The sequence below is a fragment of the Nansenia antarctica genome (assembly GCF_963989245.1).
Source record: "Nansenia antarctica genome assembly, chromosome: 14".
Classification (NCBI taxonomy): Eukaryota; Metazoa; Chordata; class Actinopteri; order Argentiniformes; family Microstomatidae; genus Nansenia; species Nansenia antarctica.
The window spans coordinates 21114083-21136402 of record NC_137684.1 but is presented as its reverse complement, the minus strand read 5'-3'; the positions used below and the strand labels follow the sequence as shown (position 1 = coordinate 21136402).

At 44.7% G+C, this 22320-nt stretch overlaps 2 protein-coding genes across 4 annotated transcripts; both read right to left on the bottom strand.

Moving 5' to 3' along the window:
- Positions 1-7427: 7427 nt before the first annotated feature.
- cnot4a (CCR4-NOT transcription complex, subunit 4a) lies at positions 7428-13286 on the bottom strand (the record flags this gene model as incomplete). Its single annotated transcript, XM_080545178.1, has 13 exons — positions 13249-13286; positions 11660-11861; positions 11335-11532; positions 10738-10824; positions 10480-10581; positions 10238-10363; positions 10006-10130; positions 9702-9908; positions 9541-9598; positions 9170-9425; positions 8516-9019; positions 7892-8251; positions 7428-7753 (listed from the first exon to the last, which is right to left on the bottom strand). Exons 2-13 carry the CDS (start codon positions 11831-11833, stop codon positions 7428-7430), a joined length of 2523 nt encoding a protein of 840 aa, XP_080401304.1. The 5' UTR covers positions 11834-11861; positions 13249-13286.
- Positions 13287-14086: 800 nt separating this feature from the next.
- LOC308170381 (pseudouridine-5'-phosphate glycosidase) lies at positions 14087-22137 on the bottom strand. Of its 3 annotated transcripts, XM_080545167.1 has the most exons (20): positions 22116-22137; positions 21442-21514; positions 21254-21348; positions 21008-21119; positions 20527-20701; positions 20271-20382; positions 20083-20189; positions 19754-19880; positions 19532-19652; positions 19225-19310; positions 18851-18990; positions 18637-18696; positions 18457-18520; positions 18246-18340; positions 17991-18119; positions 17752-17866; positions 17277-17414; positions 16862-17028; positions 16400-16482; positions 14087-14456 (listed from the first exon to the last, which is right to left on the bottom strand). In XM_080545167.1, the coding sequence occupies exons 3-20, from the start codon at positions 21318-21320 to the stop codon at positions 14258-14260; spliced, it is 2097 nt and encodes a 698-aa protein (XP_080401293.1). In that variant the 5' UTR covers positions 21321-21348; positions 21442-21514; positions 22116-22137; the 3' UTR covers positions 14087-14257. The 3 variants fall into 3 exon arrangements, with proteins under 3 accessions (XP_080401293.1, XP_080401294.1, XP_080401295.1); XM_080545168.1 differs by lacking the exon at positions 22116-22137 and having other exon boundaries at positions 21254-21337; positions 21442-21508; XM_080545169.1 differs by lacking the exons at positions 14087-14456; positions 16400-16482 and having other exon boundaries at positions 16868-17028; positions 17239-17414.
- Positions 22138-22320: the final 183 nt, after the last annotated feature.

Genomic DNA, 22320 nt, shown 5'->3' with positions numbered 1-22320 from the left:
TTAATACTACCAGTCCCTACTTATCTTGCAGCTGTTAACATAATTGAGCACATAGCACACCAACCTCTACTGTTGGAGCAGTAATGGGTGTCATTGTGAATGGAACAGTGAGTTCATGGGGCAGCATGAATTGAGCTGGCTTGCTCTGAACTCCAGCTATCTTACCATTGTGCTAAACTCTCTGAAGCCATTAGCAATGTTAGGCAGCTGCAACTTAGAGGTGTCCCTTACACTAATCCCCTCCCTCAGGAGAGGCACTTTCTCGTCTTAATCTTACTTCCTGGGCCAAAGAAGTTACAATACCTCTTCTGCCATTACTACAATTAAGAATTTATTGAATAGGAAGTCCCTTACTGTATTGTTGAACTTGCCAGACCTTGCAAAATAGCCTGTTAGACCAACCTATACCTGATTACCTTGATAAGAATACATTTGGCACATAATATATGAAACTAAATAACAACACTCTCAGCTGTCTACTAGCTGATAATCAAGACTCCAAGACTGGCCATTTGAGCATGTGGCTGCAGTTTTAGGGAAATAAAACTGATTCATTCCCACACTGTCCCCCTAAATGCTGCAAGCTAAGCTTTGTTGCTAGCTCTGAGGCTGTAGAGGACATTGGACAGCAGAGGCATCATGGCAATTGATGCGGTTCATCTATCTCTTTCTCTCGTTGTTTCTGTCTTTCTACTCTCCATCATTGCCTCTCTACCTGGCCCTTTCCCTCGTCCTGTCTTGCTCCCTGCCCCGGTGTTTGGGATACTGCAACCCTTATAGCCGTGAGATCCTCTCCCTCGTCCTCTGCATTGCCCTCAGGAAATGCAGCACTTCTCACTCTGCAGGCAGCAGCAGCAGCAGCAGCAGGGGTGGGGTGAGCTGGCACCGGTCCCACTGTTCTTCCCTCTAAAGCACTGTGACCGGCACCACAGCTCTCTACTGTAGCACACAACACAGAAGCCCTCTGCTACACTGCCTAAAGCCTTGTCTCTTGTCTCTCTCTCTCACACACACACACACACACACACACACACACACACGCAGACACACGCAGATGCACACACACACACACACACGCATGCGCACGCGCCCACGCCCACGCACACACACACGCACACGCACACGCACGCGCACGCGCCCACGCCCACGCCCACACCCACACCCACACCCCCACACACACACACACACACACACACACACACACACACACACACACACACACACACACCAACATGGTGTCCATGTGTGTTTGTGTTTGTGTGATTGCATAACCAAGATAGTGCAGAGTGTGCCAGGATGTTTTCATACTTCATTGTATTACAGTTACACTAGACAAGTGTATCACACTTGTATTTGCACACTGCTATATAGTTAGTGGCTGTTGTGTACTTTACGTCCCACTACATGTCTCCAGCTATCTTCCCATACAAGGGGAAATGTTAATTGGTGGTAGCCACTGTCTCATTAACCCCTCCTCCATCTGCTGCAGTAATTGAGGGTACTGTCGGTCAGCGGTACAACAGTCAGCCCTTGTGTCCATCTCTCCTCCTCCCCCCCCCCCCCCACTGCTTTAACATGTTGCCGTGTATGAGCAGTCATCTAACAACTGTCAGTCAAATCTCTTTCAGAGAAGAGTGAGTGCTGGTAACCACACAAAAACAAATGCGCGGATGCAAGCTCATGGCACACACTTTACCCTGAGTCAGGCCTCTGGCTCACTTGATATTCCAGATCGATTTCTGTAAAGACAGACACTCACCCCATATCTCTTTCAGACAAAAATGCCATGCCATTCCTGTTGACATCATCCCAAAAGTTTCTCATGGACGTGTATTTCTGGTCAAGTATAATATAGACATGGGTCGAGATTTGATCATGCTTTATTTCTGCATTCCAAAATGTTTACAGAGCATTTCTATATATGGTTACCCCTCTTCATACGTCTAACTAGCCCATCAAGTCTTTGCTTGTTAACAATGTACAAATCAGCTTTGACAGCGATACTGCACCTTCCCATGGCCCTACTCACCCAGCCCTAAAGGCCCTCCAGCCTCCCCCTCCCCACTCTCTGGCCCACTTCCTTTTTGCATTACTTCCATCAGAGCAGGCTGCTGACACACTTGTTTAATAATTAAGGACACCGTCCATAATTTCCTCGTCCTTGTGGAAGTCCACAAATGGTCTTTGTGAAACTCAGGCCAGTTAAATGTACCTCTTTACCCCTGGCCACTGACAGCCCTACATCACTGCAGTGATACAGCAAAGACAATAGGAACCAAAGATGCAGAACAGGAGGAAAATAGAAGTAAGATGAGGGATGGATTCGTAGGAGTGGCACTCATACTGAACTACTACTTCATCCATTTACACATTCATTCATTCATCCATCCTGGTGGTCTCTGTATTTGTCATGTGTTTTTTTTTATGTTTGTACAGTATTTATTCCGTTGTACTGTCTAACCAATTGCCACACTCAAAGTTTCCCCAGGGAAAAATAAAGATATTCTATTCGAATATATCCATCCGTCTAAGTGTCCCTCTATTCTTCTTGTCCACCTTCCTGCTGGTTCAGAGTTGTATCTTTGCAGTGCAGAGGTCTAGATGTGTCCTTGTGATAATAGGATTCAGATCTCATCTTACAGTCCCCCTGTCTGGTATGCAGTGTCAGCGTGCCTGTCTGGGGAGAAAAAGGCTGAAAGTTTGTATCATCCCGCCGTGCTTTATGACCTTCACGGTTAGATTACAACATTACCGCACAGCACTCAGGAGCTTGCCCATAGGATACCCCACAGGACAACACTGAGTGGCTGAATGGAATGCTGATGTACACGTGTATTAGCATAGGCTTCTGTGTAGAAAGATGTGCAAGCATACCGTACAACATCATATGCTATATCCTACGTTTTAATATGCTACTGTTGTTTTATCCTGACCGAGTATTATTCTATCTGATTTTTTTATTTTTTATTGTTGTAAGTCGCTTTGGACAAAGGCGTCTGCTAAATATCCTAAATGTAAATGTAAAACACCAACCTCCGAAATGAGTCAAAGCAACTAAACAGAGTCCAGTGCTTGGTGGTACAGTGTACGTAAGTACTTGGGATAATTCACTGGAGAAAAGGCAATAATCCTGTAAATGCAATAGATCCAGTCCCTGGACCGAGTCTCTCCCCCGCGTCTCTGTCTCCATCTCCAGCCCATCCCTCACACCCATAGATCACATGGAGGTCCCATCAGCTCAGCTTGCTGTCTTGCCCACAGTGTGAAAGTCATTCATCTAAGTTCTTCTGCTCTGTGCTGCTCTATTGATTTTGTATCGCATCACACACTTCTGTGGAAAACTTCTGCATTGAGGACATTTTCCAAGAGACCTTGGTCTTATGGGGCATAATGGTTACCCCAAGGTTAGCCTGACTCATATTAATAGTATAGCAGAGGTTAACCCCAGGAGAGGAGAGCACATATCACAGCTACAGCTAATCTCTGATATCATTTCTTGACCATGAATGACATGGCAGAACAGAGAATAGTGTGGGTACAAAAAAAAACATAAACAACCTTTCACGAGGAGTCACATGCAGACCAACAGTACACACACCAAATACATATTGTACTGTGACGGGAAGGCCTCGCCAGTTCTCCCTGGCCGCATTAACAGGACTGTAACAGGAATGTATATGACAAAACCTCTCCGATGCATGTATTGTGTGAGTTGTGCAGTAACAGAGGACCAATGTCTACAATGCTACAGAGCCTGTCAGATGCTGACAAATGGAGAGAGTGCTTTTTGCTGAGAGCTGTCCCGACAGCTTTCCCAAGCCCAGGTAATTCTATTCGAGCCATCATAACACTGCGAGATGGATTATGGAGCCCCCCTGCCACTGTTCGGAGCAGTCAAGGACGGCGAGGGTCATAAGGCACTGCAGCTACGCTACCCTCCAGATTCTGCAGTCCTGGAGGAAAGCAGGATTTCAGCATTTTAAGTGACTGCTGCTTCAACTCCCAGAGCAGGAGGCCTCCACTGCTGCAGCAAAACATTGGACCTTTGTGCCTCAAACAATGGGTACAATCACAACACTACTACTGGGTGTGATTGATCACTATGCACTGATATTACCCCTAACATGCTTTATCATCCCCACTCCTTTGTCCTCATTCAAAACAGCAAGCAGCGATACAGTAACTAGCATGCATACGCAATGTCAGCAAAGCAACAGAATCAATAGGTGAATCAATCATCGGTGATTTGTTAAGCACTTTACCATAATATTTTGTCACAGAGCACTTAACAACATAGCCTAAGATTTTTGGCTCATTCCCTGCCAAATCCAAATGCTAACCCGAAAGGAATCTGACTGGCTGACCCACTCAAGCACATACAATTGGGAACAGACAGTGGGATTGCCTACACTTCTCTCCTCACGCGTCCTAGATTTGATCTGTTCCATTACAGTTGGCCTACAGGTAATTGTTTGACAGAAACGTTCCCTGCTTGGGAGACTTCATAATTCCTAAACACATATCAGACATAAAATTGTGCGAGATCACTTTAGCTTGCGTCTATGAGTGTTTTGGTGTGTGTGTATGTGTGTTTATGTGTGTATGTGTGCGCATGCGCGTTACACTGGGGGGGGGAGTGTGTGTGTGTGTGTGTGTGTGTGTGTGTGTGTGTGTGTTGGTCCGGGAACATTCTCAGCAGTAGCAGAGCCTCCCCCCTCTGTGTTGCTGACTCATTGTCACTGCCCCAGAATCTGCTGCCTGTCTGCATTATTCACACACTCACCTTCCTCTGGTTAATGCCTCCTCAGCACCTGGCTGTGCTGGGGGCTCGGCCTCGGAGGGCAGCTCCAGCCACTCCAGCCACACCAGCCCCCCAGTCTCAGCCTGGTCACCTCCCAGAGGGCAGCCTGGGGTGAGTGTAAATTACACTGTAAATTACACTCACCCCAAAGGTAACATTCAGACGAGGTTGGAACCGTACCGTCATGATGCAATAGGAAACATTCCATCCAAATGAATCAATTCATGTAAACAGGAGGGGCATTCATTGACACCTTTAGGGCAATGGAGGGAACTGGAACATTCTGATAGTAAAAGATTGACAACGGTGATGTCGTTGGATTTAGTATCCCCCTGTTAATGTCCCAGAGGTGCTTGAGGACACAGTCCTGCTGCAGGTAGAATGCTGCATTAGCTCGAGCAGGGTGCAGAGCAGGGAGGCTGAACGATGCATATGCACACACTGAAATAGAAACACTGTGACACGACTGACAGACGTTTTCGGATAGACTTACCAGTGCTGAGCCTGCATATGAAAAAAAAGGGTGATGCTGAGTGATTAAACAATGAGAGATATTATGAAAGTGCAATGTACATCAGAACCGTCTGTGCCTGGACATCAACTTTCCACTCTCTGTAACCTTGTCAGTCATACAGGGTTGGACTGCAGTGCTTCAGCTGAGTCAAGACATACTCCGTCTGCCACCTAGTGGAGAAATGTCTCATGACAAGTCCTGGACGGCACATTTCATCAACACTTCCTTGCGGTAGCGTCAGACCTGCTGACATTTTTGTGTGGTGATTAAACACATTCACAGGCATTCAGTTCTTTCGCAGGCTATCAAAATGTCATGGCGGTTTAACAGCCCCTGCATGACTCCTAAAAGTCATATGACCTGATGGAAGCATGACGCAGTTATGACAGGGAGAAAAGGAGCCAGACACGAGCGCTAAGTTTTCTGTTTTATTTAAGGTTTGTTTTTCCAGACCTGCAGAGCACAGTTTTAATTCCATTAAGCTCCTCAATTTGTTTTCTCAGCATCATGTTAAAACCCATTTTACATTTTGTTGGCTTTCCTGGATGAGTTCATTTATCTGGTGAATACTGTTTAAATTGGGGAGGAGAAAGAGGGAGACAAAGTGAGAGAGAAGAAAGGGAGAGAGGGGGAAGAGTGAGAAAGAGGAAGAATGAGGCTGAGAGAAAGAAAGATGGTGAGAGCAAAAAAAAAAAGAGATGGTGTGGGAGAGAGCGAGTGAGAGAAAGAAAGATGGTGAGAGAGCAAAAGGATGAGGGTTGTGAGTGAGAAAGAAAGAGGGTGAGAGAGCGCACACAGTTCATAAGAGTTTAAGACTTCAAAAGAAAAGAGGCTGTGGTGGGAAGTCATTCTCAAGGCCCAAAGCCAGAGAGCTCCTCCAATTGCTAGTACAGTAAGTTTGTAGTTGTCTTGCAGCACCTTCCTTCCCGACACAATTGTATAGTTTCTGATATTACGTACATTACTTCAATTAGCATACCTACAGGTGCATATTTTCAGGTATCATGACACTTATTTCCCTTCCCCATCGCTCAACCCGCCTCTCGTCGATTCATATAAGGCCTCTAATCATCCTCAACCCCTTCCGGAATTTGCCGTCTCCTGGTGGCTCTCTCCTGACCAGGGTTGGCTACGGGAGGTGCCACACAGTGGCACTGTGAGTATCGTACCAACCCCTTTTGCTCAGGAACGTTCCATAGATCCCAACACTTATTGTTCTAACCCTGGCCCTCCCCAGTTAGGCAGTGCTCCACCCTCTGATACAGAGGTTCAACAGAATCTTCCCTCCGCAGGATGGGGCACTCTGACCCCTCCACCAAAGGGAACGTGGGCTTATGACCCCTCAGACGGATCATTGTGTCCCTGCCTAACAGGGAGCCCGTGCATAGCCTGTGCCCTCAACTCCCCCCCCCCATATCATCTATACTATCTCTGCATTCATTTCCGTGATTCGATGCAATTACAGAAAGCAAAAGTACCCCAACCTACACCTCACCATAACCCTAAGGGACTTTGCTGCAGGGGGTTATAACCGTTTCACAGTCTCCTGTTACAGAGGATGAGGGTCTTTGGGCAAAAGCTTTAAGAGCAGATTCACTTGTTTTCACTTCATTCTTCAGAATAATCATGACTTAGCTTTCATACTTTGCACGTTTTCATATTTAATCATTAGTTACTTAAGTACTCGCATTAGGCAAATGTTGCTCTTTTGCATTTGGTGTTAACTCTGCGTCGACACTTTAAAACACTGCTCCTACTCTCCGTGCTCCTCTAGATCATATATGGGACCCCAACTAAAGCTCACAGCGGCCAGATGTCTGATCCCAAACACTTCAACCTGCCACTGGAGCTCAGAGGAGTCTAGGGAGTACGGAACTACAGAGTCGTGTGTTGGTAGCAGACCAAAGGGTACCAGTAATTCTTGTGCCACAAAAAAACAAACAAACAAATATGCCTTTTAGAATACACAAAAGAAAGGAGGAGGAGAAGAAAAAGAAGGAAGCGTTGTTGTTATTTAGTTAATAATTTCAATATCTGCAGATTGGTGTGTATTGCGTTGGGAGGGTTTTTTGGGGGAGGGGGAGGGGGGGGTGATGTTGCTGTAGTCTGTCTTTAGTGGCGGTCCACGGCGGCACTCTGTAGCAGCTCTGTGGCTGGCTGGCCTGGGGGTCTGAAGGCTGTCTGGAAGCCTGGGGGAGGGGAGTGGAACTGGCTGGCAGGGTGGGCTGTGGGGGTGGGCAGGTAGGGCGCCCAGCCTGCTCTGTGGAGGGGGAGGTGTGCGTCCAGGAGGCCGCTGTGAAGGGGCTGCTGGGGGTTTGTGGGGAGTGTGGTACTGGGGGGGGCGTCCATCTCTGTGAGCGCCTGCAGGGACTTGAGCCAGTGTGGTGGGTTGTCGTCCTGGAGACAGTCTAAACTGTTACCAGCATTGGCTGGGATGCCTGGGGGGGGGGGAGAGAGAGAAGCGGGTTGAGTGGCTAGCTCATTATCACATTTCTACACAGCACACTCAGGACTGTCTGAACACACTGTCAACACCTTTATCATTCAATAGCAATATCTTTTCATTGAGTTTTTACCTGTGAACAGGGTTGTACCTGTGATGATGGCGGGGTCCATCCAACTGGCCGTCCCGTCCCAACTGAGACTGTGTGAGATGCCAGCTGGCCCCCCCGGACCCCCAATGTGGTTAGGCCGTCCCATGTGGTTAGGCCCCCCAATGTGGTTAGGCCCTCCAATGTGGTTAGGCCCTCCCATGTGGTTAGGCCCCCCAATGTGATTAGGCCCCCCAATGTGGTTAACACTGGAGGAGGAGGAGGAGGAGGAAGAGGAAGAGGAGTTCGGAAGTCCACCAAAGTTGATGTTGATGTTAGGCAAGAGAGCTCTCAGGCCGTCCTGCCACTCCTTCACATTTAAGCCGTCTATAGAGCTGCTGTTTTCTGCAGGGAGAAAAGAAAGAAAGTCGAACAGTGTCTTGAAAAGATGGAGAAACAGAATTGCAATCACTTGTTTCCTGCAAGGTCAGTAAACATGGTCAAAACAAGCAAAAATAACCTTCACTTTCCCAATCCATAGGTTTTGACATGTTGTCCTGTAAAATTAAGTTGTTATGGTAATACTGAATAGACTGAATAGTTGAATCATAGCTTTAATCTGTTATAAACACGACTCGACACTCCAGAGACCCAGGGAGCCTACTCTACCTGAAATGGGGATCCCTCCCAGCCCTGTGCTGTGCTGAGGAGGCATGCTCAAGTCCAGGAAGTTGCTGTGCGAGGCTGCGTTGGCCGAGTGGTTCAAGTGTGTGAGGTTATTGCGTGTGGGGACGCCGCCCATCCATGGGTGGTGGGCAGCCTGGCTGCTCTGGTGACTCTGGCTGCCGGGGAAGCTGAAGGAGCTGTAGATGGCCCTGTGGTGGAGCTGGGAGAGGCGCGGGGGACCGCTGGGGAATTGGTGGGGGGGGAGGTTGTTGGGCGGCAACAGGCTGTGGGTGCCGTGATTGTGCGGCCCCCCGAACCCGAGGAAGGGTCCGGGTGACAGGGGCATCTGGTCCTGTACGGAGAGCTCCTTCTCAATCAGGTCGGCGAGGGCCTTCCTGGTGACGTCGAAGGGGTCAAAGCCCAGGTCGTCGTCCTGCTGCTGCTTGGTGGAGGAGCCGAAGCCGAAGGCCGCCTGCCAGTCCGTGGAGGAGGACACTGGTATTGTGTCTGAGGGGCAGAAAGCAGGGGGGGCAAATCTGGGTTAGTTTACCAACACAGTGGAGCTGCAGCTGCATTGCTTTTGCCCTATGCCTAGTTTGTTTCTTTCAGAGAGTTCACCAATCCATATCAAAGTCAGCTCCTTCTTGTGAGACCCACCTGATGCAAAGAGGCTCTGTGGTTCGGGGGCCATGGGCCAGTCGGAGCTGCTGCGGGGGGAGCTTGGGAAGGGGGGCAGGCCAGCGGGCATGGGGTTGGGGTGCCTGAAGTTACTGTTGTCTGAGAAAAGCGACTGAGACTCTGCGGCCGCGCCCTCGAAGGGCGACCGGGCTGTGAGGTCTGACATGCTGATGGGGACCACAAGGCTGGGCTTAGTTAGACCCGGAGGAGGGGAGGGAGAGTCACTGGTGGGCATCTGTACCAGGGGGGAAAAAGAGGAATGAGAGGAGACATTTGGAAGAATCGAGAAGACCTACAGATTCGAATGCATATTTACTTACATAGTAGCTGACGGGTAGAGGTTCCTTTACCTGTTGTAAAGTCTCTCCATTCACCATACTTATTGATTCTGGAGGTTTGTCGCTGGGACTAGAAGGGGAAAGAAACAGACTAACATCAGACCAAGAAGTTCATACCTCTGCCCACATCTTTTGTGGGACATTTTAGACTGGCCAGCGTATGACTGTATTACCTATTACTGTCACAGTTGGAGGAGAAAGGGGACAGGGCGGCCCCCTGGCAAGGCCCAAGGTCTGCGTCCAGCCCATCTGAGGTCATGACCTCTGGGTCCAAACAGCAGTCTAGCAGCGGAGGGGACTTGCGGTCCTCTGACAGCCCATTGGCCATTTTGCCATACCCGGATAGTGTTGGCCACCCGTCTTTGTTGCCATTGTTGGGTCTGTGGTGAGAAATAGTCAAACATAAGTCATCATTGAATACTGGGATGCTGTGTGGAAGAGAAACAAGAGGGAGGAGCTATAGGAGAACAAAAGTACCTTTGTGTAGAGTTGGATTTGCTCTTTGACTTCTCCCCGCCACATGTCGGGGTTTGTAAAAAGCTGGGGTTCATTTTATAGAGGTCCTGGAGTAATTTCTGCTCATATTCTTGGTGTTTCCCAGCCTGAACACAAATGTAATGACAATAAGTAATTATATCTGTGAATAGTACGAATAATAGTACCTCTACTCACCCACCAAGAATCATACACAAGGGAATGAAGAGTTTACCTGCATCTCCTCTTTTGTAAAGCTAGCTGCTTCATCCCCCAGCTCATGTAGATACATACAGTCTGGTTTGGGACATTGCATGCTTTTGAGGAAGTAACTGCAGTATTTTGTTGTGCCTAAAGAAGCCTGTGACAGAAACAAAAAGCATATTCAGTTTTTATCTAAGTCATGTGGCAATGGAAGGTTTTCTTTTCAAAAACAGACAATCACTAGGAGATGCTTTACTGTGGGTTAAGACTCACCTTGAGTGTTCTACCGTCAACAACCACATTGTTCACACATTGTATCGCTCTTAGGGCGTCTTCAGAGCGGATGTAAGTGACATAGGCACTGGCACTAGGGCCCTGTTGATCCCCAAAAATATAAGCAGAAAGCAAAGGATAAGTCATATGAAATACACCCGGAGTTGTTGACTAGATGTATTGTCTTTGTCACAATCATATGACTTGCTTTATCGGTAAACAGACAACTCTCCTGTCAATGTGAATCCCACTTCTTACCTGTGAACCTGCATATGATGTGCTGTTGTTGATGACCACCTTATGGATTTTCCCGAACTTGCCAAAATACTCTGGCCTCTTTAGGACCTGAACGAGAGACAGAGACAAGGAGTGAGTTGACTATATTTATATTGCAAATTTTCAAAAAAGAAAATGGGAGGGGAAAACAAATAGAATGTTTCATGTAGGTTTAGGGTTAGGGTTAGGGCTAAATGTGAGCTAACAGCCCAGAGACACAAACATTGGTGAAGATGCACCAATATCCAGGCCAGTTAGCAGTTAGAACACAATCCATTCTAAATCATAGAGAGCAAAAACATACTAAAGAAAAAAAGGTGATCAATTTCAATTACCACCTTAAATACATAATAGGCCCTATGCAACTCTACTTCAAGATTGGAGCACATCAAAGGGGGTGGGGCCAGAAGATCTTCACAGCCCAAACTATTGACCAACTCACATAGCCTAATAGTAAGCAACCATCAAAACAACCAGCCCAAACCTAACAACCACAAGCACAGCCAATGCCAATCAAATCCAAATCCAAAAGGAAAGAGAAGCGATTAATACAACATATACGGTTTATTGTGGACTCACCTCTGGGTCAGCGAGCCTTTGAGAGAGCCCGACCACGAACACCAGGTTTCTCTGCACCACCCTCACACTGGCCAAGTGCTTACGGTTCTCTGTCACCTTCTGCTTCTTCTCATTCTGCTTCTGCTTCTTCTCGTTCTTTATCCTCTGGATCTCCTCCTGTGACAGGGGCTTGTACACCGCAGGGTCCTCCGGGTACGGCTGCACCGAACAGGGGAAAACACAGGTTAGTTCACCTGGGCATACTTTCATCGGTGGGGGACACGGCACAGCCAATACACCTTTATTGACAAGCGCTGCTCTGGATCTCCATTTCATCTGCCCTCACCTTTCTACAGGCGGGGCAGAGGCCATTCTCGTCTGTGCGGATGCGGTGCCAGCAGAAGCGACAGATCTGGTAGCCACAGGTGCAGGGGAAGAAGTTGACGTCGTCAATCTCCAGCGGCTCCATGCACAGGGGGCACTCCATGGAGTCGTCCTTCATCTCGGGGCTGTGGGACATCCTATGGCACGACGAGGGTGGTCACGAGCTGAAGGTATGACAACCCAACAGGCATGCTGATACTCACTCATAAAAGTCTACTGTCTGCGGCTGTTTTGGAGTACATGAATTGCACAACCACAAAAATGCTTCGCCTTGACTCATCACTTAGGTATTCACTGACGGCTGTTACACATTTCTTCAAAACTTACATCTAGCCATGTGGACTTGGGTCATCAGGTAGTTAAAACGTATGGCAGTTTGTTAATGGGACGTAAATCCATGTGTAGTGATTGTTACCAGGGGTCCACAATAACATTTGCATATGTTAATCAAGTAAATTGACAAGCATAGCCTTCCACAAATGTAAACCGATAATGTGTGTTTCAGTGTCAGGTGAAGCAGGAGCGTGTCAACCACTGGATGATCAACTGTATTAGATGCCATTGCAAATCATTACAGTAAAAAATAAACCCATCTACATGGCAAAGGTTGATTGAGGATAAGCTCGAAGCTCATCCACAATGCTAACTAGGCTAGCTACGTAGGTTCCAAATAGCCCAGATAACACTGTCACTGACACACTGGCGAAGGAGCTAGCCAGCTGAAACTCCCTGGCTCTATCCAGGCGTAACTAGTCAATCACATATGCAATAACGCTGTGTAATGTACAACAATCAAACGACGTTGCTAAAACCTAAAACTGTCAGTGTGACAAAGATCAACTTGGCTATTAGCTCCAAGGGTCAGCTGACATACTAGTGATATGTGGGCTAGCAAGCTAAGCTAACCTGTCTACAGTGGTTCTTCTGCTGACAGATGTTCTTAGCCAGCACACCTAAACGCCGGTCAAAGAGCTGATTATTACCATTCAAAATGACCTAACTTGACATAACGTGAGTTTAGAATGATAAGGTTCTATCTCCGTTTAGGGCAGTTCAGAGATATTGAGAAACGTCAAAGTTTTTACATTCCATTATGTTCTGTGAGATGGAACCTTTGTATTTGAGGAATGACTAACTCAAAAATAACACCACACAGGCATTAATAAACACCTAATGGATCAGATTATGTAAAAAAACTCAATGTTGACAAAAGCGGAGATAGAACCTTATAATTCTAACGTCACGAACTTCACAAGCGACTCGCGCAGCGCAGCAGCAGCAGAATCCGCTCGCGGCCTGTAAGCAGCTAACGTTAGCTTAGCATAGTCAGATCCCCCCAAAACCATTGCGTTGACATTCCCCTTCTGATCACAACTGAAACTGGGCAAAGATGCCAAATTGATGTGGATTGATGTGTTAACAAGTACGAATATATAATGTAGCCTGCTATATACACTTATACAGCCACGGAAGTCCTGTTCTGTGTAAATGAACATCAACAAGCAGACAGAAGTACAGTGTTAGTTTGGGGCTAGCTGGCTAGCTACTTACCCTGTCCGTTTACAGGGATTTCAATCCGAGAGAGGGACAGTCAGTCACACCAAATTGGGCGGGGGATTGCTAAATGTCTCTGAAATGTACCAGATTTGTACAAATAGACACTTACAATTATGCTCGGGTTATAATTCCGCTATGATTCAGAAGGCGGTAGATGTTTCCGTGCCTTATATCAGTAAGAGACAGTTGACGCTCTGACCACCATCTTAGCTAGCATTAAAACAGGGAGGAGGGAATGGGAGAAATATTCAGCACACTGCGGCTGCGCAGAGGGCTATCAACGGGGCTTTGTGGGAGCTGTAGTCTTTTGTGATTGTTCATCCTCGATGCGGATGGGAAAAGATGCAGTAGTTTCAGATAGATAGTATGTATGGGCAGAGATCTGTGCCACTAGAATCTGAATCTGAATGACTGACTTTGAACTTGAATTGCTCAATTTGAATTTAAAAAATGACGTTGAATATTGTTTTTTACTTTGAATCACATAATTTGAATTTTTATTGTTTAACTTGATTTAGTTTTTCAATTCAGTTATTCAAGTTAAACAATACAAATTCAAATTATGTGATTCAAAGTCTTTTTTTTTTTAATTCAACGTCATTTTTTAAATTCAAATTGAGCAATTCAAATTCAAAGTCAGTCATTCAGATTCAGATTCTAGTGGCACAAATCTCTGCCCATAAGTATGTTCATGTTGTGCGTACAGAATATATCTGTGTATGAGTGGCAGTTTATCAATACATAGTGTCCCTTGTGAAATAAATAGCAAGAAGATATTCCTATCATAAATCACACGCTTTCTGAACAAGTACGCTACGTGAATTGGTATAGTTTTAATTGAAATGAACTCTTGACAATTATGTACATAAGCATTTATGTTAATAAAATAGCATACCTTCACATAACACACACTTGTAAACTCTGCAGTCAAACACAAAGCTGAACATGTATCTTCAAGTTATTTTGATGGCCATTCTTAAACGGTCTGATGAGGTCATGAACCCTATGACTCCATCCACAGTAAGGTGGGCAAGGGCCAGGGTTGGAGGTGAACCTGGTTTGGGTCAACAGAGTCGGCGGTGAGAGAAGGGGCGATGGGGTGTGGGGAGGATAATGATAAGCGTGCTGCTAGGAGCCCCATCCGGACACAGCTGTGTGGATCTCGCCCCTGGAAGATCCCTGCCATGATCCCACCTGCAAGACTGGAGAGAAAGCAAGGATGAGTGTGTGTGTGTGTGTGTGTGTGAGGGGGGACGGGGGGCTGGGGGGAAGGAGACAGGGACAGGGGGGCTGGGGGGAAGGGGACAGGGACAGGGGGGCTGGGGGGAAGGGGACAGGGCTAGGGGGTAGGGGACAGGGCGGGACGACAACGACAAGAGGAATGGCCGACAAAATGATGAATGGGTGGGGGGGCGTAGATTAACGACCCAGGGGGTGAAAATGGTTGTGCGCTATGTCGTATACATTCAATCTGAACTTTCCAGGTAAGTTGCTAAAAGCTAAACTACACCAACACCGAAAACGAGAGCGTATAGGCTCTGTCATAAATGAAAGCTCTGAAAATAATTGTCAACACTTTATATATATATATATATTTTTTTTTAAGAGAGTAAATAATAATAATAATAATAATAATAGCCTAATTTAAAAAATGGTTCCACGAGATCAGAACTTGTGTCAACTGTTTTTTCTTTTCAAATACAAGCCCAACACTTATATTTGATATTATGTGCTTATTTCTCTGAATCTACGAGAGAAATTGACTCGAAGAGTAAAATAAGTGAGTCTCCCTTTGCAGACCTGTTGCTTTTGCAGGCAGTCTATAGCATGTCTCAATAGATCACTGAGTTGTTTAACTGCGGCCCACGATACAGAGATGTTACGGTGCGTGACGATGTTGGTATAGTTTGGCCATAATGAATAAGCAAGCCAATGCGGCAACCCGTGGTCAGAACAGCTCCAGCAGCATTGATGCAGATAGAGTAGCTCTAACAGTAGCCTATAGACTCAAATTAATAATAATAAAAAAATAAAATAAAAAAAGAATAACATTAATTTGCATGCCACAACTAGAGAGCATCAGTAACTTTGGCAAAGAATGACCATGATTACACCATAGATGGCGCTATAATAACCAAAAGTAAATAATTAACTTCAGAAAGCTGGTATTTCCACTTTGTTGGATGAAAATATATGAAACTTGGTACATATGTGTCTTTCCTCATGGGGAACATATTTGCCTCAAGAACCCATAAGCTCCGCCATGATGGATTTTTCTGCAGGTGCAAGATTTGGCCAAACGTATAGAAATTAACTTAAAATCAACTGTGAGTCTGATTGGTCCAAAATTGCATGTGAACATGCGGTGCACGTCTCTCTATAGGGTGTTCAAGGATAAGAGATCCATTCCAAGATGGCAGAGAAAATGATATGAAAACAAAAAGTAATTGGGCCAGAATTTTCAAATTCTCATAGATTTAGCTCTGCTAGCTAAAGTCCCTGACCAAAAATGTTATATAAATGTGCATGCCACAACTAGAGAGCATCAGTAACAATGCCAGAAATAATTACCATGATTAGACCATAGGTTCCCCCAAGCCCCAATCTGTCTCTCACTGATAATAATAACATCGAAACTCACATCAGACCGTGAAACAAAACATAGTTTAAAAAGCTGAATAAGGAGAAGGTTTGTTTTATGCGTTCCCGGACTGGAAGTGTCTCACTAATAGGCTACTTATTTAGGAGGACATCTTCCAAATACTCTGACAATACTTCAATGCTCAGATAATACTCAGACAATGCTACTTCCAATGCTCAGACATTACTCAAAGCTACCTGTGAAGTATTCCTTTTGAGAAATTCGAGCCGACCCAAACTTAATTTGTTGTTGAAGTAGCTATTGGAGCAGAAGGACCAGGAGGAGGATAAGAGTAGGTGAACAAACACAATGACATTGCGTAAAGGCGCAGGCTACAGTATCAAATATTATCAACAAATAGCCTAACTTCTATGTGTATTTAGTGTCTTCAATGTCACATTATTATGTGTTCTTTGGAGGCAACTGTCATGGAGAGGAGGGAAAAGTGGTTTGTGAATGATGGGAGGTGAAAGGATGTACAATTATTACAGTGAATATATTTACCTATCTCCTGCTCCTGAAACATTCACAGTTTCCTCCACGGTTGCGGCCAGAGCAGGGTAATGGACGCCGCAAAGTCGTCCCTTCTGAAATAATATTATTCTTTACAACTTTCTAAGATGTGCACACAATACATTGCTAACTTTATTGTTATGGTTTGGACATCATGTCGAGGGCTTAGAGCAGAGGTTCCCAAATGTTTTGCGACCCCAAATTGACATAATACAAATTGACAACAATAATTTGCCTTGATCCGAACAACTTGATTGCGGGCTATTAACAAATATTAATAATCGCCTAAAAGATGTTGGATTTGAACCCCCTAAAGATGGCAATAAAAGTAGGCTACAGGTGCAATAGCCTACACGTTGTTTGTCTTCATACAAAATACAAATGTGTGTGTCTTACTTTATAAAATAAAATAGGTTGGGTTACATTTTCTCTGGGGATCCCAATTTGCCTTACCCTCTTTTGTCTTCTATGCTGCAGACTGACTGATCCAGCATCATGCTCCCCACACACCAGCACCCCCATGGCCCCAAGGGTCACCACCACACACTGCAGATGCTCCAGCAGGGGGTGAGAAAGAGCCAGTGCACAGCTCAGCACCTCCTCCACAGAGCTCGGCAGCACTGCCACCACAAGACAAGAGTCAAGACCACATCTCATCATAAGCGAAACCTGTCAAACCAACACTTCAAACTGTGTGCTCTGTGCATTATCCTGTATCACATGGGCTCTATAATAATCCTTCTTAAAGCCTATGTCAAATTCATAAACCCCCCCATCAATGAGGTGGGGTTAAGTGAATCTCCCCATTCAGTGGTTAACTAACTACAAACCATCTTAAAGGTGGAAACAGTTTTGCTGACTGTTATACCAGCAGGTGTCAGGAGGCCCAATGTCTTGTTCATGGTGCACAGTTCTGCCAGGTTGGGGGAGGTGTAGGACAGGGCCTTCCAACTTTCTGACAGGAAAGGTTTCGATGCCTTGTCAGAATCTGTTGGCTCATACCACACTGAAACATAATTAAATGATATCAAAATATTTTATTCCAAAATAATCATTTTAATCTTAATCACAATCTTACATTTGGATTGTAATATTTAGCTCAGGGACAAATATCTAAATAAATATTACATCTCTGTAAATTAAATGAAATATTAAAAATCAAAATCTAACATTTACACTTTTGCCAGGTGCTATAATAAACCAGATTTAGATTTAAATTAAATATTGAATTGAATATTCCCATATTTAATAATTTATTTTGTCTATGAGCTAAATATGTATTTCTGTCATTCAGATTTAAGATGTAATCTTAATCAGAGAGCAGTTGGCTCTCCATACTACACCTGGGACTGCATGTTTCTTGGCAATGGAGCAAACGTAGTCAATAGTGGAAGTGGGAATGTTGCCATCAAGACACACAAGAGCGGCTGATGACAGCTGCTCCTCAAACGTGGACACCTGTATGAAGACATATTACAGTTATTTGCTCTGTACAGTGATTTGTTGAATCCTCAGGTGTTTTCAGACTCTTCTCAGTTTAACAAATGAATGTGGACTGAGTACCTGCTTCCATAATACTCACATACTGATCTGTGATTCGCTGGTGGATGTCCATGTCACCCAATCCAAGACTCAACTCCCCATTCTCAGTGATCACAGCACAGTAAGTAGCAGTCCTTTGCTCCTGAAGCCTAGCCACGCCACTTGTATTCTTAGGAAAACCAAAAGCAGCAACATATTCATGCCAAAACACTATAGGAGAGTGGCTCTGCTTTGCACTCAGTGACGATTATCATTTGTTTCCTCTAATAAATTCCCCACATACACATACACATACCATGTGCTTACAGAAGTTAAGGACAGCATCACTGTGAGAGTCAGTTCCAATGGCAGAAATGAAAAGGGGTCTTTGGCCCATTCGACTAAGAGAGTCTGGTGGAAAGATATCACAAGAGGGCTCAACATGAAACCTTTCACTCAATCAAACATTTGGATACAGCTTTTTTCCTATGCAGATGCTTTATAGATATTATGAAATAATAACTCACCAGCAATGTTTCTTCCAACACCACCAAATGACTGGCAGACAGTTCCTGGGTTAGTCTGTCCAAACTGCAAAATATACAGTATGTTTTATTCACAATAAAACACATAATCTGAATAATCTGACATAATCCGAATATCAAAGACAATATCAATGCTTAATCTTAAAATGAGCTTGAACGTACCAGTAGCTTCTCTGTTTTCGCTTTAGCAATAACATCCACGTTAACACCACCAATAACAACCTGTGACAAAAAAAGCATCACTACAATTCAACAGCCATCATGCCACATAGGCTATTGTGAAACTACGGTAGGTTGATTTAAATTAGGGTCTTCTCTAGGGCATATTATGCAAGATTAGACAGAATCAGTATTTGATTATGAACATATTACTCACAATGTTTGACTGAGAGTCTGAATCTTTCTCTCTCTTCATACTCTGTGGAGTAGGAAATGTACTCTTTTTCTTCATTTGTTCAGACAGCGCACATGCTATCTGACTGCCTACCTTGGCGTTGTTGTGTATGAGGGATATGTCTTTGAGCATTACAGGTTAAGGGACCACAATGCAATGTAATGCAGTTACATAAAAAAGATGATATAATATCAGTTCATTCACATGGATTTGGTCATGTTTGGCTATCACTGGGGTTTTGACAATTCTTAATTTTCACAAAAAACATCTCTAATAAATGTTTGATACTGTCTGATTCTGAGAGTTTGATAAGATATTCTCCTGTAACGTTGTTTCTCACGATCTTAGAAGGATACTAGCCTGGAGGGACTTTCCTTGGGTGAGCTCATTGACCTTTCGAAGAATAAAGGGAGTAACATCTCTTCCTCTGATACCTTTAGCACTGAGGAAACCAGTGGAGAGGAAAAAAAGCTTCTTGTGATTGAGGTGTTATGAGAAAATGTGAAATGTTGATGACGACCACACACTGATAACAAGTTTCCTCTTTCCGCTGTCAGACAACCCTGCTATCTTGAGGGCAGGAAATCATTAACAGAAACACCATCAGCATAGACTATGAGGACCAACAGTTCTCACGCTAGGCCTACTATAGTGTTTCCTCACCTGGCCTCTGCTACTGCTGTCTGTATAGCCTCCTCTATCTGCTGCCCAGCTGCAGCGTGCTCCTCTGGGATTGGCACTGCCAACAGTAGGCCACTCTGCAGACCCAGGGACAGAGTGCCCGCTGTAGGTCACAAGTGAGAGAAAGTTGTAGCTGTGTGTCACGCCTAGTGCTTAGTTAACAATGGTTGTATGGCCTCACTTTATTCCATGCCTTCTTCTTACCAATTAGGTCTGCAGCCTCTGCAGCATTGCACACATGGTAAGGAGAGCTAAATCCACTTTGTGGAGAGAAGAACGCAGGGAAGTTCCTGGAGGTCCCATAGGTGGCCACACAAACACCCTGTGTTTCCTGGAAAAGTGTAAATGCTTATTTACTAAGCGATCTGACGGTACTCGAAATGTTGTAGACAGTATGTTGATTTGCAACTAATATAGCATTTGACAGATCACTAATTACATGGGTTTTAATATTCAATATGACATTTAATTAAAACTCCAATCGAGCAAAAGAAGAAATCTGTGGATTTAAAAATCCACCCAGAACCACAAACCAGGAACTCCAGGGTGCGCCCAATGTCCAGGATGGACTTCACCCCAGCGGAGACCACAGCAATGGGAGTCCTGCCAAGCTCTGTGAGATCTGCACTGACATCCAGACCTGAAAAGATGGCAATTACTTTATCTCTATACTGGACATACGACATACCCATCATTACATTTGCACTTGTTGAAAACGTACTATTCTCTCCATCTCGGTGTACTCCTCCAATGCCCCCAGTGACAAAAACATGGATGCCAGCCCTGTGTGCTGCAATCATGGTGGCTGAAACAGTGGTGCCTCCACAGAGACCCTGGAGAAGCAATTACAAAACACACACACAATAGATAGGAGACATGCATTTACACATACAAAAACTGTGGCATTCCATACTATGGCAATGGTTTATAGTTGAATAGTGTTCAGTTGTGTGTCCCATCTTTGGCAGATGTCTCACCTTGCTGATGGCATAGGGCAAGTCTCGCCTGGAGACTTTGAGTGAGGTCTCACTACGGGCCAGGTAGTCCAATTCCTCGGACGACAAGCCCACGTGAACTCTCCCATGAAGCACTCCAACAGTGGCAGGAGTGGCCCCTTCGGCCCTCACAATGGCCTCCACCTCTTTAGCTGTGCTGCATGAGGCAAAACAGTGGCCGTTCGAGTGACAAATGAATAACGGTAACCAGTATGGATGAAATAAAAACCTACAATACTGAAAGCGCATTGTGACAAACAGCATGCTGACAAACAACATGCTGACTACTTTTTGTAATATCAGGAACTTTATATATCTCCTACATCTCTTCTGTTTCATTTGATATCCAGTGTGGACTGACAGGATATGACATTTGTCCAAAGACTTGAAATACCAATGTTTGTCATAAACAGTGATGCAGTTGTCCTTGTAATAAACGTTGTATTTGTCAGGCCTTGAGTACCTCAGGTTGTGTGGATAGGGCATGCCATGGGTGATAATGGTGCTCTCTAGCGCTACCACTGGTCTATTTCCTGCTATTGCCTTGGATACTGATGGGTGGACAATGAAGAGACCTAGGAAAACATAGAAATGTTGAGGATTTTAGGCTATGATAACTGAGGGAAAAGGCTGTAAAAATGATGTTGTGCGAAAAGCTATGTTTTCAACATGGTATTCTGTATAAGTATGTAGAGGAGTCAATGACTACCATTGTGGCATAATCTGTTCTGAAATGTTGAAAAGCCACATCTCAGTTGTGCCGAAACTTTCAGCATTCTCGATTCAGAATCTCCTAGGGAAACACTGATAAAATAAGCACTTCAGAATCCAAGATATAGATACAACATATACAGTACATTCCAAAAATATGATCAAAAGAGGATCACAGGAAGTTACCTTAATTGTTGGAAAAACAAGACTTATCCGTTTTGGATCCTCAGCATCAAAAGCTGCAGTGAGCACTCTGTCACTGCAAGGCAGACATCCAGTTCAGCCATTGAAACGTTTTTTCATGCTCCAGTTAGTTAAGACAAACTCCCCTCAATTGGGGTGCCTCAGACACCTCCCCCGAAATACCAGCGCTGTTTCCAACATTATCTTTCTCTTTCTAATCCCACTACACTCAAGAAATGATCAAAGACCCTTCTCAAGATAGTATTTAAAGTCCATCATTTAATTGTTGACAGTATGCTCTTCAGACATTCATTATACAGTAAACGGTACACAGTGTAAGTAGCACAAAATCACAGTAAACAATGAAACTTTAACAGACTTTCACATTGTATTAAGTGACATGGCTGAACACCCTGTTTACAGGCTGAACAGAAGTTAAATCACAATACTAACCACAATACTACAACAATACTTAGCAGTAGCAACATGCCTGTGGCAACATAAAGTGCTGTTGCACAATAGCATAAAAACATTCTGGAGAGAACAGTCAATATTTGACAGACAAATTCTGCATGCTCTCAAAGATAGCACAATCAAGGTATAGCACATTTCAATAACTCAGATCTGCTCGCAATCAAAGAAAGCGTGTTCCCATTAATGTTGCTCTTAGTCCTTACCTTCTCCAGCCTTCCAAATGCATGCAACTTTGAACTTTGACCCAGGAGTGAACTTTGACCCAAGCTTTCTGTCTACACAGTTTGCTTAACCATAGCCTTTATCTATGAATAGATTCTCCACTCTAACTGAATTTGCACAAGTGGAAATGAACATTGTGACATAACATTACCATTTACCATACATTTAGAAAAGAATAAAAGCATG